This window comes from Bactrocera dorsalis, unplaced genomic scaffold (genome assembly GCF_023373825.1).
Source record: "Bactrocera dorsalis isolate Fly_Bdor unplaced genomic scaffold, ASM2337382v1 BdCtg319, whole genome shotgun sequence".
Lineage (NCBI taxonomy): Eukaryota > Metazoa > Arthropoda > Insecta > Diptera > Tephritidae > Bactrocera > Bactrocera dorsalis.
This window is the reverse complement of record NW_026038370.1, coordinates 1-25,000: the sequence shown is the minus strand read 5'-3', so window position 1 is coordinate 25,000 and position 25,000 is coordinate 1. Positions and strand designations below refer to the sequence as shown.

The window sequence follows — 25,000 nt, the reverse complement described above, 5'->3', positions numbered from 1 at the left end:
TCATCCTGTTGCAGTAATTTTTTCTCCCGAACCGAATTCGCTTTGCTCTTCAGCTCGTTAATGACAGCGTCCTGTAAGGAGTAGCCACAACCGGACATCTGTTATTAGTTCAATGTAATATGGTAAAAATTTTGAATTTTGGCGTATCACATTCAAACGAAAGCAGCAAACAAAAGGAAAATAAACATCACCACAGTGAACCAGTAAGCGCATGAGCATTTAGGATGCATGAAAATAGGAGAAAGAATAAATACAAATTTAGTTAGTTTGGACCGTCACCATAATACATACCTATGTATGTACTTATGTACATATGTACTACAAGTATATGTAGTTTTCAAGCTTATTTAATCTAAATTAAAGTCGGTTAATACTTTACAGAAGCTTATTAAAAATATGTTGCATGACTCTGGAAATGTTTAGTATTTGAAATGTTATTCAAATTCACAATTTTTGCATAAGTCAACAAAATAGAAAGGTATTTGGTTGAAATTTTGTGAGAAATTAGTAATATTTTATTTTGTAGTGACAATTACTATCTTTTCCATATAATATTCGGAAAGCGTATAATTAACAATTAATCTATGTCAAACATACGGAATTAAACTTTATTCATTGGTCATTTTTTAGTATTGATGCATATCAATGGCTGTGCCACTCTCTCATCCAAGTAATGTCTCCGTCAGACAAATTACACAACTTATACTTGGTTAATTTAGCGTCTTGCATTGACCAACCACTATATATGTATGTACTTTTCATCAGCTCAAAAAATGGTAGCGCACCTTATTGCAGATCTTGTGAATTGCTAATGTAATTATACAGGTTTGTGTTCGGGAGAAATTATTTGGCGGTATTATATGAAATGGGGACTAAGTAACAAAGGTCGAGTTTTAGTTCCAGCTAGTATTGTCACTATAGTTCTAAACTATTTTAGGAATAAATTATAGTGTTCAATTGTGAAACTTGAGTGCATACAATAAAGGCATTAATATTAAAAAATAAGCGCTTCAGAATTTTACGTTCTTAATAATGCACCGTAGTGTTAGATTAGAAATGGAGCCCCTCACCTCATTCTGAATCTTCTATTTCACTTTCGCTGTTAACTCTAATTGCCATGGATAAATAACTGCCTCGGATAAATAACTGCCAACGACGACAACTGGGGAAACGTATTAAGGACAAAGATATAAAGTTATGTACGTACATAAAACTTGCGAACCTCATACCAAACCATGGCTCTACTACAACTAGTAGAAGCAGTAGGACAGTATAAAACAGGCATCGTGGTCCAAGAAGCCTATAGTCTGTGTTAAGATTAAACAACAGCTTTTGGGTTTTGAGAGCATAAGTTATATGGGTATAACCGTACAAATATGCTTCAAATTTTCCAATATTAGCATTATTAATGTGCATCCGTCTATTGAGAATAGTACGACGGAATAAGGAGATAATTTCAATGACACCTTGACACAATGGTAAAAACCTAAACAACTTTCGACCGAAAAAATATACAGCTAAGGGACGTAAACGTTGAGAAGTCCAAATGAAAATCGTCCAATGGAGGTGGTGCCATAAAACATCAATAAGCCGTCACCAGAAGTACTAGAATTCATGGAGCTAGAGGAGGCTATTACGCGTTTACGATGATGTTTCCCTTCGCCATATGTTTTATATGATTCAACATGAGAAAGCGCAATTAAAAAAGTTCATTGCCCAAAAATGGAAACAAATTGCGAAAACTAAAGATCTCTGTCACTGCTAAATAATATAACATATATTTATAGACAAATTCTTACAAAGCTAAGGAAAATTGAGGCCTTGTATGATCCAATACAATAAAAAATGTCGTTAAAATCATAATGGAATGACTGTATTTAGTAAAAAAAACGGCCTTTGATAAGGGGATTGATTTTCATATCTGCTATTCAATCTTGAAAATGTGACAAGAAACTCTGACCTAAACACCAAAGGCACAATATTTTTGAAATCGACTCAAATTTTAGCGACGATATATGTAAATATCGATAGACATTTAAGGACTTTTTGACAAATCCAGCTTTTGAATAAATTAGGAAAAGCTGCAAAGATTATGGGTCTTGCAACAAATAGAGGAAAACCTAAATTATTAATATCCTCAAAGGTCCTCAGTGCAACTCAGTGTCGGATAAAAATTGAACTATAAACAATGTGAACAACATATCGGCGGAAATAAACCCCGAATAATTGCCGAAAACTATCGTCCTAAACAAATTCTACTTCGCAGGTGCAGAAATAGCAAAAGCAGAGGTAGATAAGATTGATGGTGCGGGCCAGAATGGTGAAGCGCTAGACCCATGATGCTGGCAAACTCAAGCAAGGGACAGAAATAATTGGAGCCGCATCGAGAATAATGAAAGCTATTCCTTTGAATTTAAAGTATTTCCAGCTACATTTAAATATGTTGGAGTTTAGTGAACTTTGAGTACTATTTGTTAGTTTCACATAAAATTTGTTATATGTTACACATATATATACATATTTCTAAAAATTGTTTAGCTTTTAATATTAAATGTTACTTTAAGGGTGAGTAGAAAGAATTCACAAATTAATAAACAATATTAAATCAACAAAATGGAACACAATTCTTGTAATGAACAAATAGACAAACAAATTGAGAACACACAAAAAGGACAACGTAAACAAATATAAATATGTACTGTATGTTACATAGTTGTATGCATTTTGGAAAACTATTGCTAAATGTAAATATAAATTTCTCTACGAAGCAGCTGAAGTTTTGGTTTCCAATATAACTTACTCATTATTAATCCTATAAACGGACGGCAAGAAGTAATGACTTAAGCCAGATCTTTAATTTTTCTTTTATGTGTTATCAAATGTGACCTCCTTATCGCTTATCAGGAAGAATGGTAATTGTGGTTGTGATGGTGGTGTTTGTGATGATCTTAGTGATCGTAGGAACGATGCGATTATAGTAATGGTTGTAGTGGTGACGATTATTGTGATGATGATGGTAAATATTAATAGACTTTAAGGCACTTCCTTCTTATTCTATTTGGCTAATTTTGGTTTAATTATCAAATTATGTAAACTAAGCAGTATTTTTTGTGGGCATGTATGTAAGTGAATTTATTGTGCTAAGATGTTGTGTAGATGTATGTACGTCGTTGTGTAGTGGTACTAAGCTTGTTCTATGGTCGCATATGAATATGTGTAGTTAGGCAACGGCAATATTGATATGTATGTAAGTATGTACATTTATTAAAAAATATTGGCATCAGAATATGAGTAAAATGTCTTACGCGATATTTGTTACGCTCGTATCCTCGACTTGGACTTTGTGTAATGCATTCTTGCTGCAATAGCACACCAACACCAAACAACATACAATTTTTACGGTTATTATTCAATTTAACTTAAGCCAAACACCTGCTGCATCTAATTTAATAATATTATTTTTGCAAAACATTCCACACGCCACGTTACAAATTACATTAACATAACGATTACGACTATGCACAATTCATATCTTTTGCTTAACTGTACATTATTTTGTATTTTTCTAATCCTTTAAAATTCCGATTTTTATTTATCTGCGACAATTGCGCTTAGTCTTTTCACGCAGAATTAATAAGCGCTTTGTGTAGTAAACTGCTTTCCATAGTCACGCAACCCAGTTTCTGTATATGGATGAATTAATGAAGAAAAAAAAAACAATAACAACTGCAACCAACACTATTACCAAACAAATGATCAATTATGAAGCGCCTTAGCCAAAAAATGCAAATCATTTCGAAATTTTCTTTTATACATTTAAGAAGCCTTAGTGTTGATAAGAAATAGTTGATTTTAAAAGAACGAAATCAGAAATTTTTCAGCGCACGCTTTTACCTGTTGTTTCTTCTGGTTCATTTTGTTGCGCATTAACACTTGGTCGCTTTCCTTTTTGTTGGCGGCCTGGGCTGCTGCTTGTTCCAAGCGGCGACGTTGCTCGTTTTCTTGATCGTGAATCTAAGAATGGAGATTTGTTTACCAAACAAGAAGTTAGCAAAGTAAATAGTTATGTATATTGGATCAATAATAGAATTAACACTAAATATTATCTTTCAATAATACTAGAACAACAATGTATAATTATACTTTGTTATGAAGGCACTTCTTGAAATTAAACGAAAATTGTAATGCTGCGTCTAAAGAATTTGGATTTTGCAAGTCCATGCCCATTTCAAACCATGTACATACATATATGCCTTGTATTTTAACTTTTCTATTTTACCATTCAGTGTCATGTACACTGGTTACTGCAGGCTCAAGAAACAGATTTTCAACATGGGTATAGCCTCTTGTGCAAACTGCCAAATAGTGACGTAATGTTGTTATTTACTATATGAAATTTACTTACTTTGAAAGCTCGAGTGAAACGCACAATTAGCGCAAAGAAAGCAGCTGCATCAGCGTTACGAGACGATTCACCGAAATACTCAACACATTCTTTGAATGCATCTTGAGCATTCTTTAATTCCATTTTAATCTTCTTCAATTTATCCTCAGAATTATTGAGAAAATCGCGTAAAATATGCGTTTGTGTACCTTTTACACGCTGTTCTGCTTCTTTCTTTACCAGTTCCATGCCCTTTTCTAGGTCATGCACGTCTGTCACTATATTTTCTAGCGACACTTGTGACGCTTTATCAGTGCAATACAACTCTGTGTCGAAATTAAGCAGATCTGGAAACTTTTGCCTGATGGTAGCCACAATATAGTGCAAAAGCGATGAGCGTTTGTCGGTTGACTTTGTATCGATTAGGGTATCAAGCGACTGCAATTTAAATCCATACGCAGGACCTCGTTTACTGCTGTTGAGATAATTGCCAAATGCGAGGACTATTTCCAGTACAGCTTTGAATTTCACTGATTTCTTAAGCGAGTTCGAAGCTGTTGTTATAGCTTGTATTTGCTGTAAGTCAAATGAATTTTTATAAATATTTTTAAAACATGTTTAAAAACTCACTGGACTGATTAGATGAAGGCAATCAAAGAAGTTCCCCATGTAATTCATTATTGAAAGCTTTGATGATATGCGTTCAACACGCGATAACTGCAACATGAATTTGTCTTCTTCGGTGAGTAGGTTTTGATCTTTACGTTCGGCTATATATTCTTTGTAGGATTTGACCTCAACATCAGTGGGCACCATCTTTTGAAGCAGTTCCACATTTTCAAGAGACAATTTCTTCAAATCTAAACTATGTATGGCGGCGATTACCTCATCGATGGGCATATCCAGTTTGCGTCGAGATATTGCTGTTGAAGATACAAATTCATAAATATGTCATACTATATACACATAGGCTACCATGAACAAAAAATATTAAGACTTTGTTTATAATTTTAAAATTTATTTTTCAAAATCTATGTCATCGCCCTCAAAGTAATCCCCTTGGCCCCAAAACACTTATAACGTAGTTTCCAATTCTCGAAACCGTTGTTAAAGTCAATTTCCGGAATAGACTTCAATGAGGGTACCGATTCATGTTTAATATCTTCAATTGGCTCAAATGGTTTCTCCGAAGCGGTCGTTTGAGTTTGCTGAATAGCCAGAAGTTACACTTAGCTAAATCAGGAAAATAGGGCGGTTGCGGCACGATATTGGTTGAAAATTTTGAGGAATCATCAATCTAGTAATTATCGCACAAAAACTACGAGTTGCTGGCCCATAATTCCGGTCTTTTTTTACGAATAGTGTTCCTTCTTGACAGTTTGGAAGGTCGGAAGGAATTCGGAGTACACCACACCCTAATAAGCGAAGAAAACTGGCAACATAATATTGATTTTTGATCTTCTTTGTTTTTCAGCTTCGGCTCATTTTGCCACGGGTCGTAAGAATAGATCCAAGACTCATCGCCAGTAATAATACGTTTCATGATATTCTGAAAGAATATAGGAACGCATTGTTTCACAGATGTTAACGCGACGGTTTTTCGAAAAAATTTAGTGATTTTGGAACAAATCGTGCTTTCACTTTTCTTAGGCTCAAATAATCTTTCAAAATAGTTTCCACTGATCCTTCCGATATCCCAACGATGAAAAGTAAGAATTCTGTCTGAAAATCGTCGATTCTCAAGCACCAATTCCTTTATTTTATTGACATGTTGATCGTCAGTTAATTTGAACCAATTACCACAAAAGGCCTTTTCCAACATGCTGAATGTTTCCGCATTAGAAATTTTATTACGCTCACAAAATGTAATGGAACTTCCTTGTTAATAATTTCACTCATTGTAAAAATCGCCGAATTCACTTTATGTACTTCAGAAAGACAAGCGTATACTAAACACTAATGATTATTTTGACGTGACATTTGGCACAGATATCACTGACAGTTATACCAATCTAGAGACGATTGGGTTTTCGCGCGAAATTTAAACTAAAAAAGTCTTGCTTTTTAAAACTATCAGTAGTACCCATGCATAATTAAAAAAGAAATCGGTGCCTTACCAATGTTTCGTAATCTCGTGTGTTCTAATAACGACACATTGTCTGGTTTCTTGAAGCGCCTACTGGGATATGAGTGCAGACCATCCACTTCAGTGTTACTACCATTTGTCAATGAGCCGCCAATACCAATTTTGAAGCGCTCCTCGAATTCGTTGAAATCAATGTGTTTAAAGATCTTTTCGTCATCCAACTCGTTGAAAATTGTTCCTCGAACCTAGGCAATAAACCGTGATTAAATATCAACTATTAAGAAATTGTCATCAACTCACCTGGTTTGGCTTTAAAGCTATCCAGTTAAGCGTGGGCAGTTTGTATTTGGTCGGCACTTTTCGTTTGATTGTCATGGCACCGTCTGGAGCGGGCATGAAACCGGCCACAGGTGGAGGTGGCGGTTGGAACGCACATATCATAGGTCCACCATTTGGACCTGAGCCATATGGCGGTGAACGTGATCCTATCGAGCCACCGTTTGTCGACATTGTAGGTGATAATGTACCGCCATTACTCATGGAACCGCCGTGCGTTATGGGCGGTGGTGGCGGAGCAGGTGGTGCGGGCGGAGGTGGCGGTGGAGGCGCCGAACTGGCAGGTGACATGGCAGACGGCAATGGTGGTGGCGGAGGTGGCAGTGGAGGTGACATGCATTTATCTGGTGACGCCCCACCATTTTGTAGGGATGTTTCACTATTTGAACCAGAACGTGGTAATGAACGAGTCAACGTTTGTAATTCGAGGTTTTTGCTTTGAAGTAGAGATTCACGTTTCTTCAGCTCTTGTTCATTTTGTTTGAGTATGCGACGCAACGTTGTGACCTCTTCGTCAAATTTCAGTTTTGTCGTCATTAAATCCTCTCGTTCTGCTTTCAATACAGCAACTTCTGTCTCGAGCTCAGCCAATTTATACATGAATTCTGAGTTGCGATCCACTTCTCGTTCCAACTGATCTTCAAGCTCCTGCACACGTTCTAACGCTGCAGTCTTCGTTTCAGAATCCTCCATTAGTCCCGCCACGTCGAATACGTTATCCAAATATGCAGAAATTTGCACCTTTAGCTCTTCTGATTCAGTCATACGTAGTTTTTCCAGATATTTGTCAAGACCCAGAGCTGTGAATTCGTATTGCAGATGGACGCGATAATTCATATCTTCCACAGAGTGAACCACAATGTTCATGAACTGCATACATGCAACCATAAAGTCAATGTTGAAGGCTTCAAAATTCATGAAGTATTCCATGAGTGTTTGAAAGCGTCGCTTCTCCTGACACACGTCCTTAAAGTTGTCGAACGAGGACAAAATGATCTCGTGGCCACCCTTCACCAGACAAATGGCAGCTAAAAGCTCCAGCACTAGCGCTTTGGTACGCAGAGACTTGTGTATCAAACTCAAGGCAATGCAATTAATGGCCTCACGATGTTGTATTACCATGTTAAATCCGTATTTGTTGTTCATTATGGCGCGCAAGCACATTATACACACATGTATATCATCTGTAGATGCGCCCATATTCAATTTCGCTATATGCCTGGAGCGTCTTCTAATGCTGGGGCTGTCAAGCACCTCGGCCAGCGAGGGACGCAAAAAACCATTAAGACTGCCGCCCGAGTGACCCACGTGTGAATGTTGGTGATGTCGCATGCCATCCATGTTGATGCTACCACTCAGTGGTGAACTAACTCCCACCGATGTGCTGCAAAGACCATCCGCTGAACCTGAACCGGTGCCACCACCACCCACCGTCTGACTACTTGTCATGTTTAGACGCTCATCGGAATCGGAGAGTGCTTCTTCGACACGCTGTTCATGTCGCATCATCTGCAGTCGAAAACTTAGGTAATCAACGAGTGCGTCGAGACCCTGATTCGTGTCATCAAGAAACTCCTTTACCCACTCAATGTGGTTGGTGCGCAGCGAGATCTCAAGATCACGCAGCACCTGCGTCGATGTGGATTCACCGACCATTTTGCGTTTCTGACAAAGAAAGTAGAGGAAAAATAGCTGTAAGTGTAAAAATTGTCCCGGACAGGAGAGGAGGGGAGCAAGGTATAAGTGTGACGAGGGAAATGGGTTGGGATCAGGAACATTGGAAAGTAATCCGTAATTGAGAGTAATGATGATTACGAACACACACAGAACACGAGGAGTTTGTTAGGATATACAGGGTGTTTCAGGTATATTTGTAAATGTATTTTTGGGACAGGTGAGGTGTGCACAAAAGCGAACCGAAAACAAACAAAAAAGTTCATATTACGTAAACAAGTGAATGATGAAAGTATAAGATGTGTGGGAATTGGTGACGTTGAAAAGTGTAGGAAGTAAATCATGTTGTAAGTTTTAAGAAGCATGAAAAGAAATTAAAAACAAAATAACAAAAACAAATTGTAGTGTAAGTGTGTGAGTGTATAAATAGAGAAAACGAAAAGTTTGCATTAATTTTCAGTATTTTTAAGAGAAATTTAATTTGACTACATACAAAGTAAAGAAGTTTCATCTAAACCGCAAAAGTATAGATAGTAGCAGGTAAGTCGATTAGAGCAAAAGCCAAGATGCTTTAATTACTCTTCAATACATATAGATCATATCCAAAGTACCACGAACATCAAAACAGACTACGGGGAATAGTTCGATGAATAGTTTCGTATTCTTTACATTTTTAGTGGCTTTCAAGTATCTATATCTTAGTCAATGCAATAAAACAAAAATTAGTTTAAACTAGTAAAGAAGGGCAAAGTTTAGGTGAAACCGAAGATTTTATACTCACGAAGTTTACAAAGGTGAAAGGCGGGAAATACTTTCAGGTGTTTATATAAAGAAAAATGTTGCCTAAAAACTCAATACGCATTGTTTAAAGAAACGAATGGATTATAATTAATTTTGGAATTGACTTATAATTATTAATCATAAATTCTCTTAATTTAATTACTAAATGTTGCAAGTTTAACTACTGGTTTATATTCAAATCTAGCGTATTCACCCAAATGAGATATATGGTATGTGAACTAAACTCAACCAAAGGGACTAAATTTAATTATGAGAACCAGAGTGGGAACCAGTGAATGGGAAGTCAGCATATTAGGAATTTTAAGTGTAGACCAAGTTCTTGATCAATTTCGGTCATATTCAGCACTACAGTACATTATTTAACAAAAAAAATGTTCACTTAATTTCATTAAAATAGCACAAATATTGAAGCGAGCGGCCCGCTATATAAATGTGGGGTTTGAGCAACACGGAAACCCTTTTCGCAAGAAGTTTCTAACAACAGACTCCGAGCCAGAAAATGCCAATGATAGACGACGACGTGACAAGAGAACGCGTAGCCGTCAAAGAAGGCATCTTTGGTACAATGGTTGGAAAAATTAGTCCCCATGGTGAAAGCTCTCCAAATAGGTTCAGGCTGATCATCTTCGTGAGAGATCGAAATATGGTTGTTTTTAGTACTAGATTCCATCACAAGAAAATTCATCAAGCCAAGTAGGCTGTTTCCGGATCGAAAAGATCGCAACCAAAACAATCATTTTGTGATAGATAGACGACATATCTCCAGTGTCCTTGATGTGCGTACGACCTAACATCGACACGAACTTCTATCTTGATCTTCTCTCTGAGAGCCCTCATCAGCGACTTGGTATAAGGAAATTGCAGGACGGCATTTAAAGCTCCTTACTTAAAGCTGCGTGCGCAAGTATTGGTTTTCGTAAAGGTCGAAAGAACAGCTGGTACGATGAGGACTGTCGTGTCGCAGTGGGAAGAAAGCAAACGACCTACCTCGCAATGTTGCTATCGACCACAACGGTACGATACATATCGTAACTGGAAGACGAAAGCGAGACGCATATGCAGACAAAAAATAAAGAGGCCGAATACGTGAGTATGAAAGGCTTGAGAAGATAGCCCACAGGGGTAATTTTCTATGATTCTACGAAAAGATACGGTGACTAACGGAAAGTTTCAAGACCGCAGAATACCCTTGTATGATCCAAAGTGGTGATCTAGTGGCTGATGTTTAGAGCTACTGTAGTAGGCACTGAAAATATAAAATCTGGATATGGCGAACCTGATTCCCCAATCGATGATGATGTGATGCCCGACTCCTTTGCCCGACTATGATAACCACGTACGTATAGAAATTACCCGCCTGAAGAACGCCAAAGCGGCTGACGCCGATGGATTATCGGCCGAGCTGTTCCAATATAGCGGCGAAGAACTGAAAAGGTGCATGTATCAGCTTCTTTGCAAGAAATGGTCGGATGAAAGCATGCCTGATGATTAGAACCTAAGTGTGCTCTGCTAAATTCACAATAAGAGGGACACCACATATGAGTGTGGCTTTAGACCAGACCTGGAAACCCTACTATCCACCAGTCTGAACATGGTAGCCCCGCAACGCTAACACGGTTGTGTAAGCTGACGTTGAACAATACCAAAGCTCCCTCAGGATCAGGAAGGACCTTTTCGAGCCGTTCCATACAAAGCGAGGTTTCGAGCAAGGAGACTACCTATGGTGTGACTTCTTCAATCCATTGCTGGAGGAAGTAATACGAGCTGAACAGCTAAATAGAGAAGGTACAATCTTCTACCAGACTGTACAGCTGCTGGCGTACTCCGATGATATTGATATCATTGGCTTCAACAACCGCACCTTTAGTTCTGCTTTCTCCAGACTGGATACGAAAGCGAAGCAAATTAGGCTTGTAGTGAACGAGGGCAAGACGAAATATATCCGGTCATCAAGCAAACAGTCGTCCCACTCGTGACTTGCCTTGCACGTCACCGTTGACAGTTCATAACTTCGAAGTCGTATATAATTTCGTCCAGTTTGGAACTAGTATTAACACCAACAACATTGGTCAACACATCCAACGCAGAATAACTCTTTCCAACAGGTGTACTTCGGACTGAGTAGATAATTGAGCAGTAAAGTTCTCTCTAGACGAACAAAAACCAAACTCTATAAGTTTTTCATCATTCCCGTCCTGCTATATAGTGCAGAGGCAAGGAAAATGACATCACCTGATAAAGCTGCCTTAGGAGTGTTCGAGAGAAAGGTTTTGCGGAAGATTTATGGTCCTTTGAACATTGGCAACGGCGAATGCCGGAATTGATGGAACGATGAGCTGTACGAGATATACGGCGACATTGACATAAATCAGCGAATCAAGAAACAGCGGCTGCGCTGGTTAGATGATGTTGTCCGGATGGAAGAGAACATCCCAGCTTTGAAGTTTTTCGATTCCGTACCCAATGTAGAAGCAGAGGAAGAGGAAGATATTCACTCCGTTGGAGAGTTAAGGTGGATAAGGACCTAGCTGCACCTGGTTTCTCGAATTGACACCAAGGAGCGAAAAGAAGAAACGACTGGAACGTGGTTGCTACGTCAGTAAAGAAGTACAATTAAATTGGTGTCCGCCACAATTTAAACGTACAATTGGAATTTTAATAATTTTTAAGAAATATTGTAATCATAATTCAAAGTATTTTTTTAGTTTTAAATTTCATTATTAGTAATTATTATTAAACGACGAGCTGACTTTTCTTGGATTATTTCATAAATAAGAATATTAATCTATTATATTAATAATTTGTACACTGGGTGAATGTTGGTCTTTATTTTTTTCCTACATTTAACCGACAATTTTGTCTGATCTGTATATGATCAATTCGGTAATAACATCTAGTTAAAGATATGTATAAATTGATATATATGACGCACATAAAAGTAATAAATTTTCGACTGAAAGTTTCTTAATGAAATATATATACACTGTATATATATTCCTAAAATACACTATAATCTACAGAAAGGTTTTGGTGAGTGTAATTAAAATAAGTAGTTAAGCTTTCTATATACTGAATTCCTAAGACGACGGAAAGATACCCAAAAGCCGTTATAAAAACATAAATAATTATTCGCAAGTTTATATTCTATTTAAGAATAAAAATAAAAATTTACAAAAATTAAGAAACGTTAAAACAAAACAACGCAAAAGTGAAACAAGAAATGAGAAATGCTACTAAACTACAAACTTGGGACAATTACTCGTTCAACCAACTGCAACTACAATACATTTACGATAGAAAACAACAAATACTACGAATATGTACCATACAAATGTACATACTACATACATAAGTATGTGAGCTCTAAAAACAAACTTACCCGATGACTGCGAGACGCCTTTGGGTCCAGATATGTGCGCAATTTATTCAAATAATGAGAGGGCGGATCCTTCGCTTGCACCATATCCTGCAATTAATAAAAGTTCAAACAAAAATTGTAATTTTAATAGATAACATTATTAGTATTTTAGCAATTTTTTGGAATAAATTGTGTTCTCATTTTCGTCTAATCATCCTTAACAATAAGAATAGTTTTAAGGCGTCTCCTCGACTTAGTATGAAAGATTTTAAGTACTTCTGCATATAAACCTCAAGATAAGCCTCACTACAGTAGTAACAATCATTCCATATGAAGAATGTTTTACAAAATTAAGACAATAATTTAAAAAAATTACAAGTTTTGATTTTTGGATTCTTCGAAGTAAAACACTGTAGATACATACGAAAAATACAAATCATAAAACTATAACTAGCGGAAGGTTCATTGTAAAATTTTGATATCTCGTTGTTTCAGTATATTAGCAACCGCAGCAACACTAATAACAAGTAAGATAGGTCTATGTTCGGGTGTAACCAAATAGTTTATACTCTTGCAACTTGCAAAAAAGTACCTTGCTGGGAGAATACATTCAGGTATTGCTATAAAAACACGATATCTCAAAAACAGAGTGACTACTTCGTATATATACAAACGGACGGGCAGATAGACGGACATGGCTAAATCGACTTTGGTCATCACGCTGATCATTTATATATACATTTTATAGGGTCCCTGACTTTTCCTTTTAGTTAAGGTGCACCAAAAATGTTTCATAGAGTGTAATAAAATTAATAAAAAATGTATAAATAAGTTCATTAGAAATAAATTCTTGTGTTAAAATTCCACATGTCTATTTCAAATAAGTTTATATTAAATATGTGCACAAACAATTCTATCTATGTATATCTATCTATATACACACAAACATGCATACAACTTTTATCCGACGGATATGCAGAAAGGCAATAATTGTACTGCTGTACACCCACACAAACACAAAGTGAATGAAAAACACCATCTTAGCATATTGAAAGATATGGTCCATTGTGCAGCGACAAAGAGTCGCCTATCAGAGCAGTGGGTGCAATAAACTCTTTTCGCATTTAAAGTTCTACTTTAAAATGGAAATTGATAAAGATAAGAAAATAGCACATTAAGTTCCCGTCGAGATCTGTTTTATGAACTTCTGTGGATATATTCAAGCATTTATTTACAAATGTATATATATAATATATAAATGTATATGTATTTATGTTATAAAATGTGTTATGCACTTACATTAATGAACAATTGCAAATGTTTTGTTGCAATGGTTTATTGCTTACGCTCGGTAAATTCAATAAAGTCTATGAAAACACGTTTTATCATAAAATTATCACAATGATGACCAAATGGATACATAAGTAGGAAATGATTCTACATACTTACAAATCTATATATATAAAAGAAAGTTGTGTTAGTTACACCATTTATAACTCAAGAACGGCTGAACCGATTTAGCTGAAAATTGGTGGGGAAGTAGCTTAGAACCAGGGTAAGGACATAGGATACCTTTTATCTCTTTATGTCAACATTTAATACAACTCATAAATACAAAAATTATATTTCAAATAATAAGTATTTGTTCAAAATTCATGTTTGTTGGAATCATTTGAATATATGCGAACCAATCATTTGATTAAAATTGTATCAGATTCTTCCTCAAAAATAATACAATTGCTAAGTATTTGGTATAGTAGAAAAGAACTGCAGACAAATACGCAGTGAAATAGATTATAATTGGCTCAGTAATCAGTCGTTGAGCATGTATTATACCACGTGCATCCCAAAAGACTGATGTCATAACCTTTTCAGCCGACTTTTCCGTTTTTCCACGCCTGAGAACCGGTTCATCATGTGCAGTCCACTAGAATGACTGTCGATTTGACTCCAGTGGGAAATGGTGGAGCTATGTTTCTATTGTCACACCCTGACGCAAAAATTCGGTTTTATTACGATTAAAGAGCACTCAAACACTTCTCAGAATCAGCGATTCGTTACTTTTGTTGGGTTATGAACTTGCGAGGTCCTCGGTGTTCATTTCGCCTGTTTCCAGCTTAGCCAATATCTTTTCAATGGTGAATACCCTGAGCCCAAACAGCAGTATTTTCCCCCAAAAAGCATTGCATTATTAACACACGAAATGCTTTATGATCCATTTTTTTGTAAACTAACACAAGTTGCTTCACAGAAATGCTATAACTCATTAACTAATAGTTATAATCCAACTTATAGAAATCATATAGATGTTAGTAAAGGGTGATTTTTTAAGAGCTTGATAACTTTTTTAAAAAAAAAACGCATAAAATTTGCAAAATCTCATCGGTTCTTTATTTGAAACGTTAGATTGGTTCATGACATTTACTTTTTGAAGATAATTTCATTTAAATGTTGACCGCGGCTGCGTCTTAGGTGGTCCATTCGGAAAGTCCAATTTTGGGCAACTTTTTCGAGCATTTCGGCCGGAATAGCCCGAATTTCTTCGGAAATGTTGTCTTCCAAAGCTGGAATAGTTGCTGGCTTATTTCTGTAGACTTTAGACTTGACGTAGCCCCACAAAAAATAGTCTAAAGGCGTTAAATCGCATGATCTTGGTGGCCAACTTACGGGTCCATTTCTTGAGATGAATTGTTGTCCGAAGTTTTCCCTCAAAATGGCCATAGAATCGCGAGCTGTGTGGCATGTAGCGCCATCTTGTTGAAACCACATGTCAACCAAGTTCAGTGCTTCCATTTTTGGCAACAAAAAGTTTGTTAGCATCGAACGATAGCGATCGCCATTCACCGTAACGTTGCGTCCAACAGCATCTTTGAAAAAATACGGTCCAATGATTCCACCAGCGTACAAACCACACCAAACAGTGCATTTTTCGGGATGCATGGGCAGTTCTTGAACGGCTTCTGGTTGCTCTTCACCCCAAATGCGGCAATTTTGCTTATTTACGTAGCCATTCAACCAGAAATGAGCCTCATCGCTGAACAAAATTTGTCGATAAAAAATTTTCGAACCGAACACTGATTTTGGTAATAAAATTCAATGATTTGCAAGCGTTGCTCGTTAGTAAGTCTATTCATGATGAAATGTCAAAGCATACTGAGCATCTTTCTCTTTGACACCATGTCTGAAATCCCACGTGATCTGTCAAATACTAATGCATGAAAATCCTAACCTCAAAAAAATCACCCGTTAGTATTATCTATGTCGTCTAGTATTTTTATATAAGGAAATATTTCGATTTTATTTAAACGAATAATCAACTTTGATCAACTATCGTTGATCATTACAATCGTACCCTGAACAGGGTATATTAAGTTTGCCACGATGTCACAATGTGACACCCAAAAGAAAACGTCTTAAATCCTATAAAGAAAAAATATATATATGACAGATCAAAATGAGAAGCTGAGTCGTTTTAGCCATGTTCAGTGTGCCAATAACGCCAATATCGGACCACTATAGCTTATAGCTGCCACTTAAATTGACCGATCAAAATCAAATAAAGATCTTCATAAAAGATCTGTTTTCCTTATTAAGTAATCTTTCTTCGACTTGAAGGTGTTTCTAAATAAAAACTAGCATACCGATTTCCATTGGATGCTAACCTCTGGCCGGTTACGTTTTGAAATTTAGTTGTACATATGTATATTTGCCGAAGAGTCAAATGACAGCAGCTTCATTGTAGTTTTGTCGTTGCTTTCGCTGTTTGCGTTACCTAAATTCGATTTGAATATTTGATTTTTGGTTCAACAACTTTTTCCGTACAATTCATAATATTTTCATCCTATTTATTACCGACGTTAATGTTGTACTTGTTTTTATGGCATTACCCGCTAAGCGAAACGGCGGCATGAGTTTACGTTCAATGCTTTCAATAATAGTCGGCATGAGCTAATTTTCATTTTTTTTTTCTTTTTATACCCTGAACACCCTCAGTTTTTGAGATATCGGTCTGTAAGTTTTTACGCATAAATTTCTCCCCGTCGATATCAGACCACTATAACATATACGTAGCTACCATACAAAGTGGACGATCGAAATCAAGATCTTGTAAGGAATCTTTTGTATGTGTGAAGGGTATTACAGCTCCGGTGCAACCGAAGTTAACGTTTTTTCTTGTTTGTTGTTGTCATTGGCCTGACACTATTACAAATTACTGCGTTGCCATACATCTCTTTTCGCCATTGGTGTTGCTGGTTGAGTTGAAGTTAATACTATTTTGGTTGGTGCTTGTTTTTCGGCGCAAGTTTGTTTCTTGTCTAACAATAGTTGAGTTCATTACAATAATTCAACGGTTTGTGATTTTGCTGCTGCCAATTATTACCGAATATCTATTGTTTTTGATTGTTGCATTTTATGTATCGCTATTACGTTTTGTTACTACTTTCGTAATAAGCGTTAAGTCATTAGTTTTTTTACTTTTCGGTTACGTTTTATTGCGTTGAAGTTTTGATGGCATAATAATTAATAACAATGCTCAACAAATCCGAAGGAAAAATTTCCGGTTGATGTGTTAAGCGGTCTGTGGTGTATTTGAGGTGTCCTGATTACAAATTTGAGTTTAAACATTTTCCATCTCCTACAGCTATTTTTGTCATTTTAGTAAATGGTCGTGGTTTGATCTCACACCCCTAGACTATAACACGAAAAATCCTATGAGTTAGGAAATTTTTACCATCATACATATTTTGTAAGGTTTTGATTATTTTTAATACTATTAATATAATAGTAAACTAAAATGACATAATTTACTTGTGACTACGACTAGTAAGGTCTGTTAATATTTATAGATAAAATTCCATATAAATCCTTTGTTAGTAAGGAGAAAGGCGTGCCCATATTACCTTAATTAGGAAAAACCCACGCGACTACCTAAAAGTTGGTTGCTGGGAAACTTTGCTTTAGGAATCAGATATATATGTAAGTAGATCAGTTAGCCGCTCGAGGGACTGTCTGACGCTATTCTGAAAGACGTGGACGGTCGCTCGGCAGTCGTATATGTATGTGTTAATTGCACCTATACTGAAAACAAATTTTAATTATATTTTGAAATTCACAGTGGTTTTACTGACGGTACGATATCTTGTAAGGTCTCGCTCTGTTCTGTTTGATCGGCGCCGCTTTTTTGATATTATGATTATTAATGAATTGCTTCGATTTGAGGTTTTGACAATATTATTAAATGTTTATATGCTTATATACTGATATTATGATGGCGCACTCTGCATATTATTAGACCAATTTGTATTCTTCACCAAGAAATAGTTTAACAAACTTGAGGTTTAACGAACTAAGAGAGTGACTAGCTGCCAAAAGATGGAGGTTTCAAGTCCCGATCAAGTCAGGTGGGCAATGTAGCCCATCGGACGTATTTCTCAAATGACAAACATCAAAAATGCAACTTTTATGGGCCTGCATTTGTCCGAAAACATCAAATCATAAAGGAGCATCTCAGTTTTAAGCGTAAAGTAATAAACTAACAATAAAAAAAAAATAATTTTAAAAACAATTTTTTTTAAATTTACTTTCAGCTCATTATTACTAAAAGAAGCAAAAACAAATAAGAAAGAATAATTAGTTGAAAACGGAATATGGCGAAACGAAAATATTTCACAACTAGATTATAAGCATACAGATATACACATTAATTTACATACATACGAATATCTGTATTTTGCCCTTCGTTTATGTATGCATAAAAGCAAAAAAAAAGTTTTTATGCAATGTGCATGACCCTGTCACTTAACCTTAAATTTGTTCTTCTGTTTGTGCCAGTTATTATTTAACCCACTTAAGGTTGCTTATAACCTGCACTGTGCACCTTGCTATCTTGACTCCTGATGTTATTCAGTCATGATCTGGCAAGTAATTTAATTTTCATCTTTTTAATTTTTCTATTTGAGGTGTTGTTATTGTAATGGCGAATTTCATAAGCTTATAAATATTCTACTTTTGTTTGTTCAACGGTTTTATTTTCATTGTGGGGATTCATAATCTTGATATAATTGAATGTTTAAAATTTAGAGCGATTTTTTGTTATTTCATACCCTGCATAAGTTATACCTATGTATTAAGTATATCACGAAATTTACAACACCTTGAAGAAAACGTCAGATACCCTAAAAATATATATATAAATGATAGGCGTGACGAACTGAGTTAATTTAGCCATGTTCCCTCAGTTTTTCAAATATCGATATGAAATTTTGAATTTCTCCCCAAGAAGCTGCATCGTTGTCGGAACCGCCGATATCGGACCACTGGCTAGCTGTATGGAAAACTTGTTCATATTTCAAAGCTAAATCTCTAATAATAGTATCTTAAATAGTTGAAGAAATCACTTACAAATTTGATTCTGCTACCGAAAATCTAGTTGAGGCCATTGATTAAAGGAGTGCGAGTGAATACAAGTAAATGAAATCGTTCACTAAATATTGAGAACCACTCTAATGTACATATGTACATATAACTTGTGACTGTATTGTCTGTCAAAATGTAACTTTTTGGATTTAGTATTGATAAATTTGTAATGATAAATAACAAAACGCATTTAGGCGCTTTTTAGGTACATATGACCGTACAATATCCATGTGCTTTTTGGTATTGCCAACAATTTGTTGATGTTATGATAAGGTAAACTCGTTTGTCCTGTTTATCTTGTTGCCTCTGCGACCTCTGCGACTTTGTTCTCACCTGTAGGTGTAGAACACAATCGCAATCAAAAGCTCTGAACAGCTTGCCAGATCGCGTTATTGCAGTTTTACAATTTGTACATATCTAGATACATACTTATACATATGTATATACAAAAGTAAATATTTGCAAGGCACATGCTCTCGGTTGGCGATCGCTTTGATGTCTGATACGTAGATGACACTACTAATATGAAATCCATATGATTTTTATGAGCCCCTACCATTATTATAAGGATTTCGGGTATGAATATTAGGCAATAATTGGCGATTACCTAAATAATCAGTGCTTTGCAGTATTTGGACATAGCCAATGACTGTCTATCCATCCGTTTGTCCATGCAATCGATTACTTGAGTAAAAATTGTGACATCTCCATGAAACTGGCTACATACTACAACGAGTATGAAAAAAAAAATTGTAAGACTTTGTTCATAAGTTCAAAATTCTTAATTTTGGTGTTTACATAAATTTGGTTCGAAACTTTCTTTCTGGAAAATTAAATAAAACATTACATGTTACAGTAAACAATTTCGTGGGATTATTTTTCAAAACTTTTGAAATATTCGTATCATGGTAGGGACTGCAAAAGAGTTTTTGGCAAATCGGAACACCGAATTGATCAGGCTATAACACTAATTTGACAACTGTTGACACGGTTTTGCTCCCTCACTTCTAGAACAAACTATTAGTATATGATCAACGATTTTCAATTTAAGAAGAAAGGATTGAGATATTTGAAACTTATATTCGAAGTTGTTTCGCTAATTGTTTAAAATCAATACAAAGGTTATTTAATCACTATTATAATATAATAAATAATAAATAAATCAATTTCATTAAGATTCAAGAAAAATTTCATTGCTAATCGAATACACCTCAGAAAATCTCTACAATGACTATCAAACTGACCGCAAAAATATTTCGATGTCGTTTTGGACAAGGTTTGATTGAAGTCGTATTTTATAGGCTTTAAGAATTCACTAATTAAATGATTCATTACACACCTAAAATGGAAACTAACGGCAAACAAAGAGGATTGGTGTTGCACTGATGTGGGTAATCTATCGAAAATCAGTGGAAATACTCATTTAACCGGTTTTGGCGTAATCAAATTTTCGGCCACTGAAGTTTGACGACAAATGGAAAAGAATGCTATGTAAAGCAAAATAACAAATAACGTGCATTTCGGAGACGATCGACAACTATAAAAACAACGCATGAGTATGGGCATAAATACATGTTTATATGTATGTACACAATTACTTATGCATATATGCGGAGTAATGCATGAATGACTTTTGTCGTGCCAGATCATTTCGTTGTCATATAAAGAATTTTGGGTTTGAACTCCTCCAACTGTACGCTATGCATAATATATACTTAATGATTTTCTACATATTTCTGTATGTACATATGTATGTGTGAGTCTGTGCTTATTTGTTAAAATTCGTTTGATAGCACAGCATCATCGTTTATAGCATTTCCAGCTGTAGAAGGTCATTACGAATTAAAAGCCTGCTGGTGATGAGACTGATGCATGCGGTCGTAAATTAACGCTTCACCGAGGGCAATCATTTAAATTATTCACACAAAAAAAGTATGAGTCAAAAATGTACGATTTAGTAAAATTGCATCTCAGTTGGAAAAGCAGAATTTCAAATTCAGCTTTGGTGCGGATAGTACGAAATACAATTGTATTATAATTAGGGTTAAAGAATTTATAAATATTAAACTAATAAACAAATGAATTTTAGTTCTAAGTACATCTACGTTTGGTACTATATCAGGATGCCAGTGTACTTGAAACCGCAGACAAAAACTCTAGAGTTTACATTTTTGGAAAACTTTCCTAAAAGTATTTGGCTGCACCATTCAATTTTTTTACATACATCGTATAATTAAACAATATGCATATATATTAATATAATATGTATTTGAGGACAAATGAAAAACAATGAGGTTCATTAGAATTTTAAAGCATTTTATTTAGTAGATTTAAATCAATTTGTACGTTGGCTTAGTTTTATAGGTTGATTAATTACAATTTTACATAATCTGAAAAATGATTTGGAATAGACAATGCAAATTACTAAAAAAACTACAACATTTCACAACAAAAAGATTTGAAAGTAAATATTATTTGAAAAATTCATAAGATGTTTAATGAGCAACGATTTTTCGTAATACACACAAAATGGTGGTCTGCCGACTCATTTGCTACGACAGTCTTGTCAAGATGCCCTTCCTTAATGTGATTCATTGTACTAAGTTTTGGTTACTTGTATTAAGTTTTGTTTACTTATTTTTTGCTTAGTTATGGCAACTTATAGATATACATATTGTATAATTTAAGATTAATTGAGATTGGTGAGAGTGGCAGTGGTTCGTTAACGCTCATCTACATGACCAAACTCTTTTTACTCAACTCAACAGCTTGCACGGTCAGACTTCGAAGTCGTCTCGTCATCCTGATCATTTCTACTTGTATTAGTTATAGGTGATAAAAACAGTTGTTATGTTAACAATACTATTACATAACTATGACGTTATATGTAAGTTCATTTAATAAGTCTTTGTAATTTTCCGATTAATGGTTTCCTAAGAAACACAAACATTTCTTCAAAGCTATTATCCTCTATCAGTTGCCTTCTTTGTGGACCTTCAAATATTCCCTATTCCTGTTTTGTCTCGCTTAGTTTTGAATATGGGTCTGTTGGCGGAATACAAATTTGTATACTGGGTAGTGTATTTGGACTTGGTTTTAATGACTTTTGTTTGAGTCAAACACAATTAGCAATCGCTGACATGATCTTTTGATTCGGTCCAAATCTTTGGTATATGTGTGGGTTTTTGTTTAGCACATTCAATAGCATCTCACACACTTTACACAACATTTATGTGGAACCAGGATTTATCTTTATTCCTCACACGAAATCCAAAATAGTCTAAATAGCACTGTTCGATTAACAACGCGAAACCATGACGTTGAGATTTATAAGTTAATTCTCCACACACATAACAAAAACAGTCGCAGTCGTTAGAACACTTTCGTGGCATGATGTGAATTCTATACTCAGTGTTGATTATATGGAGAAATTTTCTCATGAATATGTTATCCAACTAATGTTAATGTTGCTTTTATGAATATTTGATGATAATTATAAAATTCGCTGTGTAGGCAATTACTCATAACATTTGTTCTATATTTTGCGGTTTGCGTTTGAAAGGAAATAAATGTTATCGTGTGTTCCACTGGCCTTGAATTTTGCGGTGCGATAATAATATTATACATATTTTTATAGTAATAAACAAATTTGGTTATGTTCAAAAGAGGAAGCACAAAAAATATAAGCAAACAACTTAATAAAAATCTCAAGGCAAAGTAACCCGTTAAAAACTGTGCAAAATAAAAATATTTTTAATATGATTAATAGAAAATTCTGTTAGAACATACTTTGCCTTTTCCCCATGATTTTATATTCTTGCAACCTATACTAATCTTGTTCGCCCAAGGGTTGTATGTAAGGCCTAAAGGCAATCGGGATTGATATAGAGTAACCTACATATACATATATCTTATTCTTATATTCACCTAACAGTTATATGTATATATCAGCTAAAACTAATCGACAGATATAGGATTATCTATACATATAAGAGCATAGCTCTTCCCTAAAGTTTAATGTAACAGATAAATTGACACATAGACGGCGCTACTAGAATTAAATCCATAAAATTTTTAGTTAGGACTAACCTTCAAACGGCGGACCATTAGTTTGTGAATTATATCATATTGAGTGAAGCAACTTTTATTAAAAAAAAAATTGTTAAAATGGAATTCTCCGTGTTGATAAAATATTGCTTTTTGAAAGGGAAAAATACAGTTGAAGCAAAAGCTTGGCTTGGCAACGAGTTTCAAGACACTGTCCCAGAAAAATCAACCAACAAGAACTGGTATGCTAAGTTTAGACGTGGTGAATTGAGCATCGAATACGGCGAACGCAGTGGACGCACAAAAGAGGCTTTCAGCGACGAAATCATCATCGAGATCACTTTTGACCAAAACAAAGATGATTAACATATAGTGATTTGGAGCAGTGTCTGGATATATTCAAGCGGAATAAATCTGTGTTTTTGCGTCGATATCCGAAAGGATTGCACACGCTTAACCCGCTCCAAAGAGTGGAAAAACACAACAGTCGGCTAACCTTGCCAGCCGTCTAAATTACAGGATGCGCATGACATAATTTTTATTGACTATCTTGAAAAATAGCGCGCCATCAACAGCGACTATATATGTATATTGATGTTGTTATTGGAATGTTAAAGAGCTTCACTAAGACAATGCACCGTGCCACAAGTCAATGAAAACTACTATGGCAAATATCCGTGCATTGATCTTTAAATTGCCTCAGCATCCAAAGTATTCTAACCCCTGCGATCAATTGACCTGTAACATATCTCACAAACCCATAGACATCTCCTCCAACAGTGGGAACATCGGAATATGACCTCGTCTACTTTCCATATATAACAATTTTAAATTCTATATAATTCTATAATAATACATAAATCGAAAATCAATGACGTTAATCAAATATATATAAAGTATTCTATCTCACATCTAAAAGTATCATAACTGTTCAAGCTGTATGCAGAGAAATGGTTCAATTTCATTATTATCAAGGAAACGTTTCACCCGAATTTCAATAACACATATTACAGATTGTCCGAAATTTTTGGCATAAAGTTAGCCATACGCACTGGGGTCCACATATTTGGTATGCGGAGCTTGAACAGTAATGGTCCAATTTTGACAATTTTTAGATTGGAGATGGCATTATTTTTGCAAAGTTACATATTTATTGGTGCTTGATTTGAGTAGTGTAATGTGAAAGAATCATATAAAATTGAAAAGGCGGAGTTGTGTCCCGATTGCCTTCATCTACGAACTTGAACTTATTTTTTTGGAAAGGAAATAATTTAGATATCTTAATGTTTTCTCAAGTTCCAGCTTGCGCAGATGGAGGACAGACGAACAAACAGATAGCCACTCGGAATTCAATTCGTCTTGTCATCTTGTCTTGGATAACAATAGTTCGATAGTACCTAATGGTACCACCTACCCCTCACATAACTAATAAAAGAATTTCTATCGACTGATTTTATACCGTATATTAGCAATATGTAACATATATTTATATATAAAAATTACGTGTTACGTTTTGTCCGCGATGGACTCCTAAACCACTGAACCGTCCAGTTTGAACCAACATCAATTCATAAATAAAAAAATACAATGAAAGCTCTATTAAATGGACTCAATATTAGGCGGACATCTCCATCAACCATGCACATTGTCGATGTTAAGCATAACTCTATTAACTGGACAGAAAGCCTGGTAACCAGACATTTAGAAACCAGCCATAAATTCGATACTTTTTCCAATGAAATTTATTTTATTCAAAATTAAACCATAATCCTCTATATTGAATAGTTTATTATATGAATAATAGTATAAAATGTATACCACAGTAACGCGTGGCCGGATCCACTACTTTTTTATAATATTTAATTTTATAAAATTTTTGTGTCAATCACTTGGTTTC

At 35.3% G+C, this 25,000-nt stretch overlaps 1 protein-coding gene across 2 annotated transcripts; it reads right to left on the bottom strand.

Moving 5' to 3' along the window:
• On the bottom strand, positions 1–12,790 carry LOC105223988 (formin-like protein; the record flags this gene model as incomplete). Of its 2 annotated transcripts, none has more annotated exon segments than XM_049462170.1 (7): positions 1–98; positions 3,895–4,014; positions 4,406–4,960; positions 5,015–5,307; positions 6,502–6,715; positions 6,771–8,471; positions 12,661–12,790. In XM_049462170.1, coding segments are annotated over 7 exon segments (3,065 nt in total), but the record flags the coding sequence as incomplete, so codon positions are not given.
• Positions 12,791–25,000: the final 12,210 nt, after the last annotated feature.